This window comes from Oncorhynchus mykiss, chromosome Y (genome assembly GCF_013265735.2).
Source record: "Oncorhynchus mykiss isolate Arlee chromosome Y, USDA_OmykA_1.1, whole genome shotgun sequence".
In the NCBI taxonomy this organism is placed as follows: Eukaryota; Metazoa; Chordata; class Actinopteri; order Salmoniformes; family Salmonidae; genus Oncorhynchus; species Oncorhynchus mykiss.
This window is the reverse complement of record NC_048593.1, coordinates 9186299-9202618: the sequence shown is the minus strand read 5'-3', so window position 1 is coordinate 9202618 and position 16320 is coordinate 9186299. Positions and strand designations below refer to the sequence as shown.

The 16320-nt window shown below is 42.7% G+C and overlaps 1 protein-coding gene across 1 annotated transcript in view; it reads left to right on the top strand.

Annotated features, from left to right (window-relative positions):
• The window catches only part of LOC110509597 (microtubule-associated protein 1B), a 64378-nt gene that overhangs the window by 38928 nt on the left and 9130 nt on the right, over window positions 1-16320 (top strand). Inside the window, exons 3-4 of the mRNA XM_021590583.2 lie at window positions 3163-3245; window positions 16127-16267. Of these exons, the coding sequence (XP_021446258.1) occupies window positions 3163-3245; window positions 16127-16267 (224 nt within the window). The remainder of the gene's footprint in view (window positions 1-3162; window positions 3246-16126; window positions 16268-16320) is intronic.

The window sequence follows — 16320 nt, the reverse complement described above, 5'->3', positions numbered from 1 at the left end:
AGGTGGGAGACTCTGTCCATAGGACAACAATCAGTCATATATTGCACAAATCTGGCCTTTATGGAAGAGTGGCAAGAAGAAAGCCATTTCTTGTCATGTACTGTCATGTTGTGTCTTGTCTCTGTCCTTTCCTTTCACCCTGTCTCCCTCTGCTGGTCGTCTTAGGTTACCTTTTCTCCCCCGCTTCCCCCCAGCTGTTCCTTGTCTCCTCCTAACTACCCATTCACCCCGTTTCCCACCTGTTCCCTTTTTCCCTCTGATTAGGTCCCTATATCTCTCTCTGTTTTTGTTCCTGTCCTTGTCGGATTCTTGTTTGTTGTGTTTCATGCCTGAACCAGACTGTCGTCATGTTTGCTGTAACCTTGTCTTGTCCTGTCGGAATCTGCCGGTCCGTCTGAGCCTACCTATGTTTGGTAATTAAAGAAGCTCTGTTTAAGTTAATTCGCTTTTGGGTCCTCATTCACGCACCGTAACATTTCTTAAAGATATCCATAAAAAGTGTAATTTAAAGTTTGCCACAAGCCACCTGGGAGACACACCAAACATGTGGAAGAAGGTGCTCTGGTCAGATGAAACCAAAATTGAACTTTTTGGCAACAATGCAAGACGTTATGTTTGGCGTAAAAGCAACACAGCTCATCATCCTGAACACACCATCCCCCTGTCAAACATGGTGGTGGCAGCATCATGGTTTGGGCCTGCTTTTCTTCAGCAGGGACAGGGAAGATGGTTAAAATTGATGGGAAGATGGATGGAGCCAAATACAGGACCATTCTGGAAGAAAACCTGATGGAGTCTGCAAAAGACCTGAGACTGGGACGGAGATTTGTCTTCCAAGAAGACAATGATCCAAAACATAAAGCAAAATCTACAATGGAATGGTTCAAAAATAAACATATCCAGGTGTTAGAATGGCCAAGTCAAAGTCCAGACCTGAATCCAATCGAGAATCTGTGGAAAGAACTGAAAACTGCTGTTCACAAATGCTCTCCATCCAACCTCACTGAGCTCAAGCTGTTTTGCAAGGAGGAATGGGAAAAAATTTCAGTCTCTCGATGTGCAAAACTGATAGAGACATACCCCAAGCGACTTACAGCTGTAATCGCAGCAAAAGGTGGCGCTACAAAGTAATAACTTAAGGGGGCTGAATAATTTTGCACGCCCAATTTTTCAGTTTTTGATTTGTTAAAAAAGTTTGAAATATCCAATAAATGTCGTTCCACTTCATGATTGTGTCCCACTTGTTGTTGATTCTTCACAAAAAAATACAGTTTTATATCTTTATGTTTGAAGCCTGAAATGTGGCAAAAGGTCGCAAAGTTCAAGGGGGCCGAATACTTTCGCAAGGCACTGTATATATACATTACAGGATACGCAACTGGAAAAAGAAACATTACTATCGAGCTAAATCTATTCCTCTGATATGTGAGCCAGTCTTGCATTAGTGGCAGTAGATTGAGCACCTCCTCCATAGTGAGTGACAGCCCTCAGGAGGAGGGTACAGCAGGTGGGTTAATGGGTAGGAGGATCGATCTGGAATATGAAATATGTATGGCTAAATCAGCCCAGAGGCCAGAACCTACTGCTGTATGGAGCCCCCCAGACATTCTCCCTCTCTCTGAGATAATCACGACTGGTAGTCTTTCTTTATACCAGCAGAGCAGATCCACAACCCCGCCCTCAACCTCCAAGAAAGCATCATGCATTTCAGTTATTTCTGTTCTGTTGCAATCACGGTGTTAGTTCTACAAATCTGGCCTGGTTCTCCAGTAGTGATAGAACTTAAGCTTTTACGAGTGTTGGCATGTTATGATATGTGAAAAATCAAGCAGAGTTTTTTTGTAAATTATGAGGAACATTGAAACAAGTAATGTAGCGGCAGTATACCATGACTGTAGAACCTCTTGGTAAATACCACCACAGCTCACCACGATGAGTGAAAGGAGGAGAGGAGAAGGAGACAGAGAGAAAGATCGATTCCCACTGGGCACACACTGGTTGAATCAACATTGTTTCCATGTCATTTCAATGAAATTACGCTGAACCCGTGTGGAATAGACATGGAATTGAAGTCTATGCCCAGTGATTTGGGATGCCACTCAGGTGATTTAAAGGCAGGCATCGCAACTACTGTAGGTGAATGAGGACTCTGTGGTTGCCCTCAGTGTGTTGGTGCAACTTGGACCAGAGGAGCACAAACCAAAGGCAGAGGCACACAGTTGAATTAAATAGAGACTAAATGACAGGTTTGTATTGTTATATTCCGATGCTGGATTGACTCACTGTTTGCTCTTGATTGGGTAGTTATCAGGAAGCACAAGTCCTGTTTTCTCATTAAATGACGTGTGGCGTAAGAACACGGAATTCATGCATTAACATGTTGAAGGGTTATCCAGTTAATATATAATAATGGTGAAGGATAAAGCAAGATGCTGAAAGTTCCTAAAACAGTGATTTCTTGTTTAGTCAGATTCTGGGTAGCTGGGCTGACTCTCGGATCCAGCCATTTCATGGCTATATTGGACAGGCAGTGATAAAGGCCACATCTGGAGGAACACGACAATTTACATAGTCGCATTAAGACTGTCAGAAACATCTGTATCTGAACAGTTAGAGTGAATACATGAGATTTCACAATAAATGATTAATGATTGCCTTTTGATATTAAAGGAGAGCATTATGGAGTTGGAGTTATAAGATTAACAATTTAATGAAGAAACACTGGATTCATAAGATTCATACTGAAACAAATAGACTACAAAGAGATGTTTCTTTCTCACAGATTCCCTGGTTGAATTGGAAGTGACTGTGGGTAACTGGTGGTAATGGCTTCTTGGTGACAGTCTGTGGCTGGTGGTAGGTGGGTGATTAGTAGGCTGTGTGGGTAATTGGGTGTGTGCAGCCTTGATGATTGAGTGGAGGAGACTACTAAGAACATTTCGTCTCTGGAGGGCAGACATGCCATACTGGCCTGACAGGGCAAAGGAAAAAAATGATCTGCTGCAACTGTAGCCTCTGATTTAATAGGGCCATTGAACATTTTTAGCTATTTAAGGCATGCTTTTACATGCACCCACTATCAAAAAAAAGTTTATCAATCAGCAAAAAATTTTCCACAGCACACATTGATTGAGTTATTCTTTCTCCCTTTGTTGTTTTCAGGGCAGAGAATTCTTCACCACAAAAGCAGCGTTCTCGAGACAGTAGTTCTTATCAACCCTTCAGATGCAGCTGTCAGCACTGAGGTAAGTACATTCCATAAGTACATAAATGGTCTAAGGCACTGCAGTGCTTGAGGCGTCACTACAGATCCGGGTTCGATCCCAGGCTGTGTCGCATCCGGCCACAACCAGGAGACCCATGAGGCGACACACAATTGGCCCAATGTCGTCCGGGTTAGGGGAGGGCTTGGCCAGCCGGGATGTCCTTGTCCCATTGCGCTCTAGCGACTCCTGTGGCGGGCCGGGCTCATGCACGTTGACACGGTCGCCAGTTGAACAGTGCTTTCTCCCACACAATGGTGGGGCTGGCTTCCGGGTTAAGCGAGCAGTGTGTCAAGAAGCAGTGCGCCTTGGCAGGGTCTGTTTCGGAGGATGCATGGCTCTCGACCTTCACCTCTGCCGAGGACGTACGGGAGTTGCAGCGATGGGACAAGACTGTAACTACTAATTGGATATCACCAAATTAGGGCGAAAAACGGCTATATACAGTGGGGAGAACAAGTATTTGATACACTGCCGATTTGGCAGGCTTTCCTACTTACAAAGCATGTAGAGGTCTGTAATTTTTATCATAGGTACACTTCAACTGTGAGAGACGGAATCTAAAACAAAAATCCAGAAAATCACATTGTATGATTTTTAAGTAATTCATTTGCATTTTATTGCATGACATAAGTAGTTGATCACCTACCAACCAGTAAGAATTCCGGCTCTCACATACCTGTTAGTTTTTCTTTAAGAAGCCCACCTGTTCTCCACTCATTACCTGTATAAAAGACACCTGTCCACACACTCAATCAAACAGACTCCAACCTCTCCACAATGGCCAAGACCAGAGAGCTGGTAAGGACATCAGGGATAAAATTGTAGACCTGCACAAGGCTGGGATGGGCTATATACAGTGCCTTGCGAAAGTATTCGGCCCCCTTGAACTTTGCGACCTTTTGCCACATTTCAGGCTTCAAACATAAAGATATAAAACTGTATTTTTGTGTGAAGAATCAACAAGTGGGACACAATCATGAAGTGGAACGACATTTATTGGATATTTCAAACTTTTTTAACAAATCAAAATCTGAAAAATTGGGCGTGCAAAATTATTCAGCCCCTTTACTTTCAGTGCAGCAAACTCTCTCCAGAAGTTCAGTGAGGATCTCTGAATGATCCAATGTTGACCTAAATGACTAATGATGATAAATACAATCCACCTGTGTGTAATCAAGTCTCTGTATAAATGCACCTGCACTGTGATAGTCTCAGAGGTCCGTTAAAAGCGCAGAGAACATCATGAAGAACAAGGAACACACCAGGCAGGTCCGAGATACTGTTGTGAAGAAGTTTAAAGCCGGATTTGGATACAAAAAGATTTCCCAAGCTTTAAACATCCCAAGGAGCACTGTGCAAGCGATAATATTGAAATGGAAGGAGTATCAGACCACTGCAAATCTACCAAGACCTGGCCGTCCCTCTAAACTTTCAGCTCATACAAGGAGAAGACTGATCAGAGATGCAGCCAAGAGGCCCATGATCACTCTGGATGAACTGCAGAGATCTACAGCTGAGGTGGGAGACTCTGTCCATGGGACAACAATCAGTCGTATATTGCACAAATCTGGCCTTTATGGAAGAGTGGCAAGAAGAAAGCCATTTCTTAAAGATATCCATAAAAAGTGTAATTTAAAGTTTGCCACAAGCCACCTGGGAGACACACCAAACATGTGGAAGAAGGTGCTCTGGTCAGATGAAACCAAAATTGAACTTTTTGGCAACAATGCAAAACGTTATGTTTGGCGTAAAAGCAACACAGCTCATCACCCTGAACACACCATCCCCACTGTCAAACATGGTGGTGGCAGCATCATGGTTTGGGCCTGCTTTTCTTCAGCAGGGACAGGGAAGATGGTTAAAATTGATGGGAAGATGGATGGAGCCAAATACAGGACCATTCTGGAAGAAAACCTGATGGAGTCTGCAAAAGACCTGAGACTGGGACAGAGATTTGTCTTCCAACAAGACAATGATCCAAAACATAAAGCAAAATCTACAATGGAATGGTTCAAAAATAAACATATCCAGGTGTTAGAATGGCCAAGTCAAAGTACAGACCTTAAATCCTATCGAGAATCTGTGGAAAGAACTGAAAACTGCTGTTCACAAATGCTCTCCATCCAACCTCACTGAGCTCGAGCTGTTTTGCAAGGAAGAATGGGAAAAAAATTCAGTCTCTCGATGTGCAAAACTGATAGAGACATACCCCAAGCGACTTACAGCTGTAATCGCAGCAAAAGGTGGCGCTACAAAGTATTAACTTAAGGGGGCTGAATAATTTTGCACGCCCAATTTTTCAGTTTTTTTTTTTTTTTCAGTTTTTGATTTGTTAAAAAAGTTTGAAATATCCAATAAATGTCGTTCCACTTCATGAGTGTGCCCCACTTGTTGTTGATTCTTCACAAAAAAATACAGTTTTATATCTTTATGTTTGAAGCCTGAAATGTGGCAAAAGGTCGCAAAGTTCAAGGGGGTCGAATACTTTCGCAAGGCACTGTATATATATATATATATATATATATATATAAATAAAAAGAAGTGGGTAGATCAGCTTTAACATTGCAGACATATTGTGGCTTCCATCAATGTAATTGTCTGCATCATTTCCAATCACCCATATAGATTTTTGTAAATATATACAGTACATTGGACACAAGTTTGGACACACCTACTCACTCAAGGGATTTTCTTTATTTTTTACTATTTTCTACATTGTAGAATAATAATCAATACATCAAAACTATGAAATAACACATATGGAATCATGTAGTAACCAAAAAAGTTATATTTTATATAATGTAGTAACCAAAAAATATATTTCAGATTTCAGATTCTTCAAAGTAGCCACCCTTTGCCTTGGTGACAGCTTTGCACTCTCTTGCACTCTCTTGCACTCTCTCAGTCGTGAAGGAGTTCCCACATATGCTGAGTAATTGTTGGCTGCTTTTCCTTAACTCTGCGGTCCAACTCATCTCAAACCATCTCAATTGGGTTGAGGTTTTGTGTTTGTGGAGGCCAAGTCATCTGATGTAGCACTCAATCACTCTCCTTCTTGGTCAAATAGCCCTTACACAGCCTGGTGTGTTAGGTCATTGTCCTGTTGAAAAACAAATGATAGTCCCACTAAGCGCAAACCACATGGGATGGTGTATCACTTCAGAATGCTGCGGTAGCCATGGTGGTTAAGTGTGCCTTGAATTCTAAATAAATCAAAGAAGTATCCCAGGAAAGCACCCACACCATCAAACCTCCTCCTCCATGCTTCACAGTGGGAAGCACACATGCAGAGATAATCTGTTCACCTACAAAGACACTGCGGTTGGAACCAGAATTCTCAAATTTGGACTCATCAGACCAAAGGACAGATTTCCACCAGTTTAATGTCCATTGCTTGTGTTTCTTAGCCCAAGCAAGTCTTTTCTTATTGGTGTCCTTTAGTAGTGGTTTATTTGCAGCAATTCGACCATGAAGGCCTGATTCACGCAGTCTCATCTGAACAGTTGATGATGAGATGTGTCTGTTATTTGAACTCTGTGAAGCATTTATTTGGGCTGCATTTGGGTCTTTTACCAAATAGTGCTTTATTCTCAATACCACCCCTACCTTGTCACAGCACAACTGATTGGCTCAAACGCATTAAGAAGGAAATAAATTACACAAATTAACTTTTAACAAAGCACACCTGTTAATTTAAATGCATTCCAAGTGACTACCTCATGAAGCTGGTTGAGAGAATGCCAAGAGAGTGCAAAGCTGTCATCAAGGCAAAGGGTTGCTACTTTGAGGATTTGTTTAACCCTTTTTTGGCTACTACATGATTCTATATGTGTTATTTCATAGTTTTGATGTCTTCACTATTATTCTACAATGTAGAAAGTAGTAAAATAAAGAAAAACCCTGGAATGAGTAGTTGTGTCCAAACTTTTGACTGGTACTGTATATACAGTTTTATATATTACCCATTATTATTTTCCCCTAACCCTTCCACCTCTCCCCTAATAGGAGTAAACTAATGGACAACAACACTTAGGCTTCTACTTCCAGCTTATACATAATATATACAGTGCATTCGGAAAGTATTTTTGTTAAGTTACAGCCTTATTTTAAAATGGATTAACTAGTTTTTTTCCCTCATACTCCACAATGAAAAAGCAAAAACAGGTTTTTAGAAATGTTTGCTTATTTAAAAAATGAAATATTACATTTACATAAGTATTTTTTCAGTACTTTGTTGAAGCACCTTTGGCAGCGTTTACAACCTCGAGTCTTTTTGGGTATGACGCTACAAGGTTGGCACACCTGTATTTGGGGAGATTCTCCCATTCTTCTCTGCAAATCCTCTCAAGCTCTGTCAGGTTGGATGGGGAGCGTCACTGCACAGCTAGTTTCAGGTCTCTCCAGAGATATTCAATCAGGTTCAAGTCCGGGCTCTGGCTGGGCCACTCAAAGACATTCAGAGACTTGTCCTGAAGCCAGTCCTGCGTTGTCTTGGCTGCGTGCTTAGGGTCGTTGTCCTGTTGGAAGGTGAACCTTCGTACCAGTCTGAGGTTCTGAGCGGTCTGGAGTAGGTTTTCATCAAGGATCTCTCTGTACTATGCTCCATTCATCCTTCTCTCAATCTTGACTAGTCTCCCAGTTCCTGCCACTGAAAAACATCTCCACAGCATGATGCTTCCACTACCATGCTTCACCGTAGGGATGGTGCCAGCTTTCCTCCAGATGTGATGCTTGGCATTGAGGCCAAAGAGTTCAATCTTGGTTTCATCAGACCAGAGTATCTTGTTTCTCATGATCGGATTCCTTTAGGTGCCTTTTGGCAAAGTCCAAGTTGGGCTATAATGTGCCTTTTCTTGACGAGTGGCTTCCGTCTGGCAACTCTACCATAAGGCCTGATTGGTGGAGTGCTGCAGAGATGGTTGTCCTTCTGGAAGGTTCCCATCTCCACAGAGGAACTCTGGAGCTCTTTCAGAGTGACCATCGGGTTCTTGGTCACCTCCCTGACTAAGGCCCTCCTCCCCCGATTGCTCAGTTTCCCCTGACCTGTGCCTCGACACAATCCTGTCTCTGAGCTCTATGGACAATTCCTTCAACCTGATGGCTTGGTTGTTTTTGCTCTGACATGCACTTTCAACTCTGGGACCTTATACAGACAGGTGTGTGCCTTTCCAAATCATGTCCAATCAATTGTATTTACCACAGGTGGACTCCAGTCCACTTGTAGACACATCTCAAGGATTATCAATGGAAACAGGATGCACCTGAGCTGAATTTAGAGTCTCATTGCAAAGGGTCTGAATACTTATGCAACTAAGGTATTTCTGTTTTTTATTTTTAATACATTTGCAAAATTTCGAAAACCTGTTTTCGCTTTGTCATTGTAGGGTATTGAGGAGGGAAAAAAATATTTAATACATTTTAGAGTAAGGCTTTAACATAAACCAATTTGGAAAAGGGGAAGGGGTCTGAATACTTTCCGAATGCACCGTACATTTTCTACGAACCCAGTATATTTTACAATAGTTATGTTTTGTTTGTTTTTAGTCCCATCCTTCAGCTCAACTCAACTCCTCCCATCTGTCTCTGAACACCATCCAGTTTGGATTTCTATTTGACAAATATTTTTGAACTGTGCTGTGATGTTTCACAAAAGTTCCGAACCTTTTTATTCTCATAGATTCTACATATTGTACATGTCATTTTTTTCTTTCTAAGAGTATTATATTATTGATCTATTGACTATGACTTTTTAATAAAAAAGTAACACAATAAAATAACAATAAAGAGGCTATATACAGGGGGTACTGGTACCGAGTCAATGTGCCGGGGTACAGGTTAGTCGAGGTAATTGTTCAGCCGTCTTATGGCTTGGGGTTAGAAGCTGTAAATCACCCAGCAGTGCTATTTGCAGAGGGGGACATAACTTGGCAGGGTGTCTGGGGGTCATCCCATTTTGGTGGGAAATCTAAAAGAACATTTCCTGCATGTCTACACAATATAATATGACCCATGGCCCTTCTAGCCATCTCTATTTAGAACAACAAAAAGTAAGCAAAAATGCCCACAGTCATCAAGCTAGGTAAGAGATCATTAAATATGTTTAAGTGATTGATAAGACTAAACTCGATCCATGATAATACATTAATCAATATTGTGTTGCACACCAATAGCCTAACAAATGAACAACTATTACAATTAAAGTACAAATACAACTTTTGATTGTCTTTAAAACAGTACACCCACCATATAATTCATATCATAGGCTTAATATAACTTGCACACAATATAGCTGGGTCACCCCGTCCTGCCCCTAGGGGTCCACGTAGCGCCCCAACCTAACACACCCCACTCAGCTTTAGAATCTTAGTGAAACATTCATTATTGGTTTCAGGTGTGCTAAGCCAGAGTGACAGCAGTACAGCAGACCCCCAGGGCCAGGACTGAGCAGCCCAGCAACTAGGAATTGCCTAAATCTCCCCTGACGTGGGCATGTTTTCAATATAGACTCCTTTTGTCATACAGTATTCCATATATGACATCCAGATCTTATGAAAGTTGCACAGTATACCCTTAATCTTAAAACAAATCTAGTGATACTGTACATAACTTGACATTTCTTCCATACATTGTGGGTGGATAACCAACCTTCCAATTAATTTTGTATATATCTTTTTTTCATTTAACCTTTATTTAACAAGGTAAAACCCATTGAGGGTTCTCTTGGATAATATAATGTATAAATGTACACCAAGGTAATTCTTTGAAAACCCGACTGAAATGGAGATAGAAACTGAGTTACTACAAAGAAAGTCTTTCAACTGTGAGTTCATCAGGTTTTCTAAAACCTTTGCCAGTACAGACAGTTCATAAATGATAGGTCACACAGTTTCTTCTGACAACAGTCTCCAGTATCAACATTTCCATGCAAACAAAAATAGGGAGAAGGGAGAATCTGTAGACATGCTGAGATTAAAGAATTGAGCCAGCCTTCAAGACCACAACATATGCAAATATGTCCCCATTTGTGTTATACACTTCCAGCAGAATAATACAATTTCTGAGTGCATGATATTCAGTTTCACTGGCATATTGTACATTCAATGGTTGGTCTTAAACTGCAGTAATTTATGTCTGAAATTATATGAACATGACTGGGCATTCTACGTTCATCATCATCAATAGCGTCTCCCAGGTCTTCCTCACAATTTTTGTTTGACATGTTTTGTGTCATCGGGAAAAACCTCTATCAACCCTTAATACCATTTGGAAATCAACTTTAGAGGTTTGTCAGACTGCCTTAAAATAGCATCTGGCTTGTACAGTGATTGCTGTATAGAGAGAATAAAGTATTGTATCTGCAAAAAATCACCTCACAGACTGGTCTTCCCTGGCTGCCTGACTCTGCTGAGACCCCTGTCACCATCTGATCCTACTAAAATGAGGCATGACAAAGAATTACCTTGGTGTACATTTATACATTATACACTGCTCAAAAAAATAAAGGGAACACTTAAACAACACAATGTAACTCCAAGTCAATCACACTTCTGTGAAATCAAACTGTCCACTTAGGAAGCAACACTGATTGACAATACATTTCACATGCTGTTGTGCAAATGGAATAGACAACAGGTGGAAATTATAGGCAATTAGCAAGACACCCCCAATAAAGGAGTGGTTCTGCAGGTGGGGACCACAGACCACTTCTCAGTTCCTATGCTTCCTGGCTGATGTTTTGGTCACTTTTGAATGCTGGCGGTGCTTTCACTCTAGTGGTAGCTTGAGACGGAGTCTACAACCCACACAAGTGGCTCAGGTAGTGCAGCTCATCCAGGATGGCACATCAATGCGAGCTGTGGCAAGAAGGTTTGCTGTGTCTGTCAGCGTGTCCAGAGCATGGAGGCGCTACCAGGAGACAGGCCAGTACATCAGGAGATGTGGAGGAGGCCGTAGGAGGGCAACAACCCAGCAGCAGGACCGCTACCTCCGCCTTTGTGCAAGGAGGAGCAGGAGGAGCACTGCCAGAGCCCTGCAAAATGACCTCCAGCAGGCCACAAATGTGCATGTGTCTGCTCAAATGGTCAGAAACAGACTCCATGAGGGTGGTATGAGGGCCCGACGTCCACAGGTGGGGGTTGTGCTTACAGCCCAACACCGTGCAGGACGTTTGGCATTTGCCAGAGAGAACCTGATTCACACTGAGCACATGTGACAGACGTGACAGAGTCTGGAGACGCCGTGGAGAACGTTCTGCTGCCTGCAACATCCTCCAGCATGACCGGTTTGGCGGTGGGTCAGTCATGGTGTGGGGTGGCATTTCTTTGGGGGGCCTCCATGTGCTCGCCAGAGGTAGCCTGACTGCCATTTGGTACCGAGATGAGCTCCTCAGGCCCCTTGGGAGACCATATGCTGGTGTGGTTGGCCCTGGGTTCCTCCTAATGCAAGACAATGCTAGACCTCATGTGGCTGGAGTGTGTCAATAGTTCCTGCAAGAGGAAGGCGTTGATGCTATGGACTGGCCCGCCTGTTCCCCAGACCTGAATCCAATTGAGCACATCTGGGACATCATGTCTCGCTCCATGCACCACTGACTGTCCAGGAGTTGGCGGATGCTTTAGTCCAGGTCTGGGAGGAGATCCCTCTGGAGACCATCCGCCACCTCATCAGGAGCATGCCCAGGTGTTGTAGGGAGGTCATACAGGCACGTGGAGGCCACACACTCTACTGAGCCTCATTTTGACTTGTTTTAAGAACATTACATCAAAGTTGGATCAGCCTGTAGTGTGGTTTTCCACTTTAATTTTGAGTGTGACTCCAAATCCAGACCTCCATGGGTTGATAAATGTGATTTCCATTTATAATTTGTGTGATTTTGTTGTCAGCACATTCAACTGTGTAAAGAAAAAAGTATTTAATAAGAATATTTCATTCATTCAGATCTAGGATGTGTTATTTTAGTGTTCCCTTTATTTTTTGAACAGTGTATTATCCATGAATGTAATCAATGGTTCAATAATTGAAATGACCATTATTCCCAGGTCCCAGGCTGTAACTTTAATCTTAAACTGCTACTGTACCCATCAATTCAAGATGGAACTTTGTATCATTCACTGAATATAATGGAAAATTCACTTGAGCTCCGTACACTGGTCTTCCCTGGCTGTCTGACCCTGCTGGGACCCCTATCACCATCTGATCCTGCTGGGACCCTTGTCACCATCTCCTCTTTCTATTCTGGTTAGAGCTAGTTTGCGCTGTTCTGTGAAAGGAGTAGTACACATCGTTGTACGGGATCTTCAGTTTTTTGGCAATTTCTCGCATGGAATAGCCTTCATTTCTCAGAACAAGAATAGACTGATGAGTTCCAGAAGAAAGTTATTTGTTTCTGGACATTTTGAGCCTGAAATGCTGATGCTCCAGATACTCAACTAGTCTAAAGAAGGCCAGTTTTATTGCTTCTTTAATCAGAACAACAGTTTTCACCTGTGCTAACATAATTGCAAAAGGGTTTTCTAATGATCAATTAGCCCTTTAAAATGATACATTGGGATTAGCTAACACTACGTGCCATTGGAACACAGGAGTGATGTTTGCTGAAAATGGGCCTCTGTATGCCTATGTAGATATTCCATAAAAAATATGCCGTTTCCAGCTACAATAGTCATTTAAAACATTAACAATGTCTATACTGTGTTATTTTCAATGGACAAAAAATGTGCTTTTCTTTCAAAAACAAGGACATTTCTAAGTGACCCCAAACTTTTGAACGGTAGTGTACACCTAAAATAACATTGTGGGACTGCGGTTGGGTTTGGGACCAGTTCTTGCGGTTGCAGGTGGGAGTCGGTGTCACGCCCTGATCTGAGATATCTCAGATTTTTTTTTATTTTGGTGGATACTAGGGTGGATACGCTAGTTTTGTATTGTCTAGGGGTTTTGTATTGTCTAGGAGTTTTGTATTGTCTAGTGTTTTTGTATGTCTAGGGTTTTGTAGGTCTAGGTATTTGTATGTTTATGGTGGCCTGATATGGTTCCCAATCAGAGGCAGCTGTTTATCGTTGTCTCTGATTGGGGATCATGTTTAAGTAGCCATTTCCCTTTGGTGTTTGTGGGTTCTTGTCTACAGTAAGTTGTCGTTGTGCACTTCAGTAGCGGCACGGTTCGGGTGTTCTTTATTGTTTTTGTTCGGCGCTCATATAATAAATAGAGAATGTACGCATACCACGCTGCACCTTGGTCTCATCATTCCAACGAACGTGACAGTCGGACAGAAAGCCAGCAGGTGTGGGCGTGACCTCTACTGTGCACCATGACAGTGAAGCCTGTAATGTTATTGCTGTTTATTACTGTGCCATTGTGAAAAGTAGGGAATTAGCTTGGGAAACTGACAGATCAACAATGCACATTTTATATACTGACTAATACAAATCACATTGCACTGATTAAAAGGTCAGAATATCAATCTTCAATAATTTGGCTTCTAGTTTCATCGTTTGATTCAGGTTTAGTTTGATTGAGGCAGAAATAATAGCTAATGTAAGCCAACTTTTAGCCAGCGCTCTCTCTAATGGTACATCAACTGGCGAAAGCTTGCCAAGTTCATTTACTTCTGAAATGTGACAAAACAAAGGCTACAAAACATGTCCATACAAACATCTGCTGTTAGATAGCAATATGAGGTGGCTATTATTACTATCTGACAGATAACTAGAGGCTAGAGTTGATCAGGCTGTGATAGCTACTCACTAGCATAGCTTATTCATTCACCTATTTATTCACCTCAGTCGAGAGGGTATGAAACATTAGCTAACTTTACTTGCAGGTTACAATACTAGCTCAGCACTGCGAATAAACACTAGTTTAGTTTTTTTTCTGTTTAGTTAAACAGCAGTTACCTTGCCAGCTACATCAGTCAACTAAAGAGTAGCCAGTTTCTATTTATTTTACAAGCCGGTGAACGAGCGCAACACATACACTGAACTATGCTCAACTCTCCCGTGCTGGTGCAGCCAGCCTTCCAGAAGTTTTGCCTTCACACAGCCCATCAGCCCGCTGTGAGAGTGGCCCTAAATCCAGTTGGATAAACAGCCTACCCCACCGCTGCCTTGTTTTGTATGACATTCCAATGATAAAACTGAGGAGGACAAAAATGCAATTTCAGAATTTGGGGGACATGTCCTGTCCGTCAGTCGTATTGCTTGGGGATAGAAGCTGTTCAAGAGCCTGTTGGTGTCAGAGTTGATGCACTGGTACCTCTTGCCATGCAGCAGCAGAGAAAATAGTCCATGGCTTGTGGTTGGAGTCTTTGACGATTTTCCGGGCCGTCTTTTCACACCACCTGATATAGAGGTCCTGGATGGCAGGGAGCACAGCCCTAGTGATGTACTAGGCTGTCCGCACAATCCTCTGTAGTGCCATGCGATTGAGGGCAGTGTTATTGCCATACCAAGCAGTGATGCAACCAGTCAATGTACTCTCAAGGTACAGCTGTAGAAACTTTTCAGGATTTGAGGTCCCATGACAAACTTTTTCAAGTCTTCTTCATGACTGTGCGTGTGTGTTTTGACCATTTTAAGTCTTTAGTGATTTGGACATCAAGGAAGTTGAAGCTGTCTACCTGCTCCACTGACGCCCCTTCAATGTGGATGGGGCATGCTCGCCCCACCATTTCCTGTAGTCCAAGGTCAGCTCCTTGGTCTTGCTGATGTTGAGGGAGAGGTTGTTGCTCCGGCACCACACTGCAAGGTCACTGACCTCCTCCCTGTAGGCTGACTCATCGTTGCCGGTGATCAGGTCTACCAACTTCGTGTCGTCAGCGAACTTGATAATGGTTTTGGAGTTGTGCGTGGCCACACAGTTGTGGGTGAACAGTGGGGGCCCCTGTGTTAAGGGTCAACGTGGTGGAGTTGATGTTGCCTACCCTCACCACCTGGGGTCAGCCCGTCAGGAAGTCCAGGATCCAGTTGCAGAGGGAGGTGTTCAGACCCAGAGTCCAAAGCTTGGTGCCGAGCTTGGAGGGGACAATGGTGTTGAACGCTGAGCTGTAGTCAAGGAACAGCATTCTCACATAGGTATTCCTCTTATCTAGATGGGTGAGGGCAGTGTGGAGTGCAATTGAGATTGTGCCGTCTATGGATTTGTTGTGGCGGTATGCAAATTGGAGTGGGTCTAGTGTGGCTGGAATGGAGGAGTTAATGTGTGTCATAACCAGCCTCTCAAAGCACTTGATTACAGAAGTGAGTGCTACAGGGTGGTATTCATTGTGGCATGAAGCCTTAGAGTTCTTAGGAACAGGAATGATTGTGGCCATCTTAAAACATGGGGATTACAGACTAGGACAAGGAGAGGTTGAAAATTACCATGAATATGCCTGCAAGCTGTTTTGCGCATGCTCTGAGAATGCACCCTGGAATACTGTCGGGGCCCGCGGCCTTGCAGGTGTTGACCTGATTAAAGACCCTTCTCACGTCAGCCTCGGAGAGCGAGATCACCCAATCCTCTGGGTCGGTGATGGCCCGGCTCAACATTGTTGTTGTCCAAATTAAATGCATTTAGTTTGTCTGGTAGATAGGCATTGTTGGGCAGATCACGTTTGGGTCTTCCTTGCAATCCGTAATGGATTGTAGCCCCTGCCACATGCCTCCGGCGTCAGAGCCTGTGTAATATGACTTCACATTTTTCCTATATTGTCCTTTTGCTAGTTTGACTCTGCAGAAGTCATAGTGGGCCTTCTTGTATTTATTCCTGTTTTTGGCGGTAGCATAAACTATGATTGCAAAAGAGATTCATGTCACAATTGCACTGAAACTCCAATGAAACATATGTCTTTCTGACATGTTTGATGCCTTTTTTCTGCCTAGGTTTGTCAAATGATCTCAGACACAGCCAGACACAAGCTGCTGGTGCTTTCAGGACAATGCTTTGAAGACACAGGAGAGCTGATTCTGCAGTCCGGCTCATTCTCTTTCTTAAACTTCATAGATATATTCACAGACCCCGAGGTGAGTCAAATTGAGCAAATTGTTTGCTAAACAATTACTATACAATTATAATT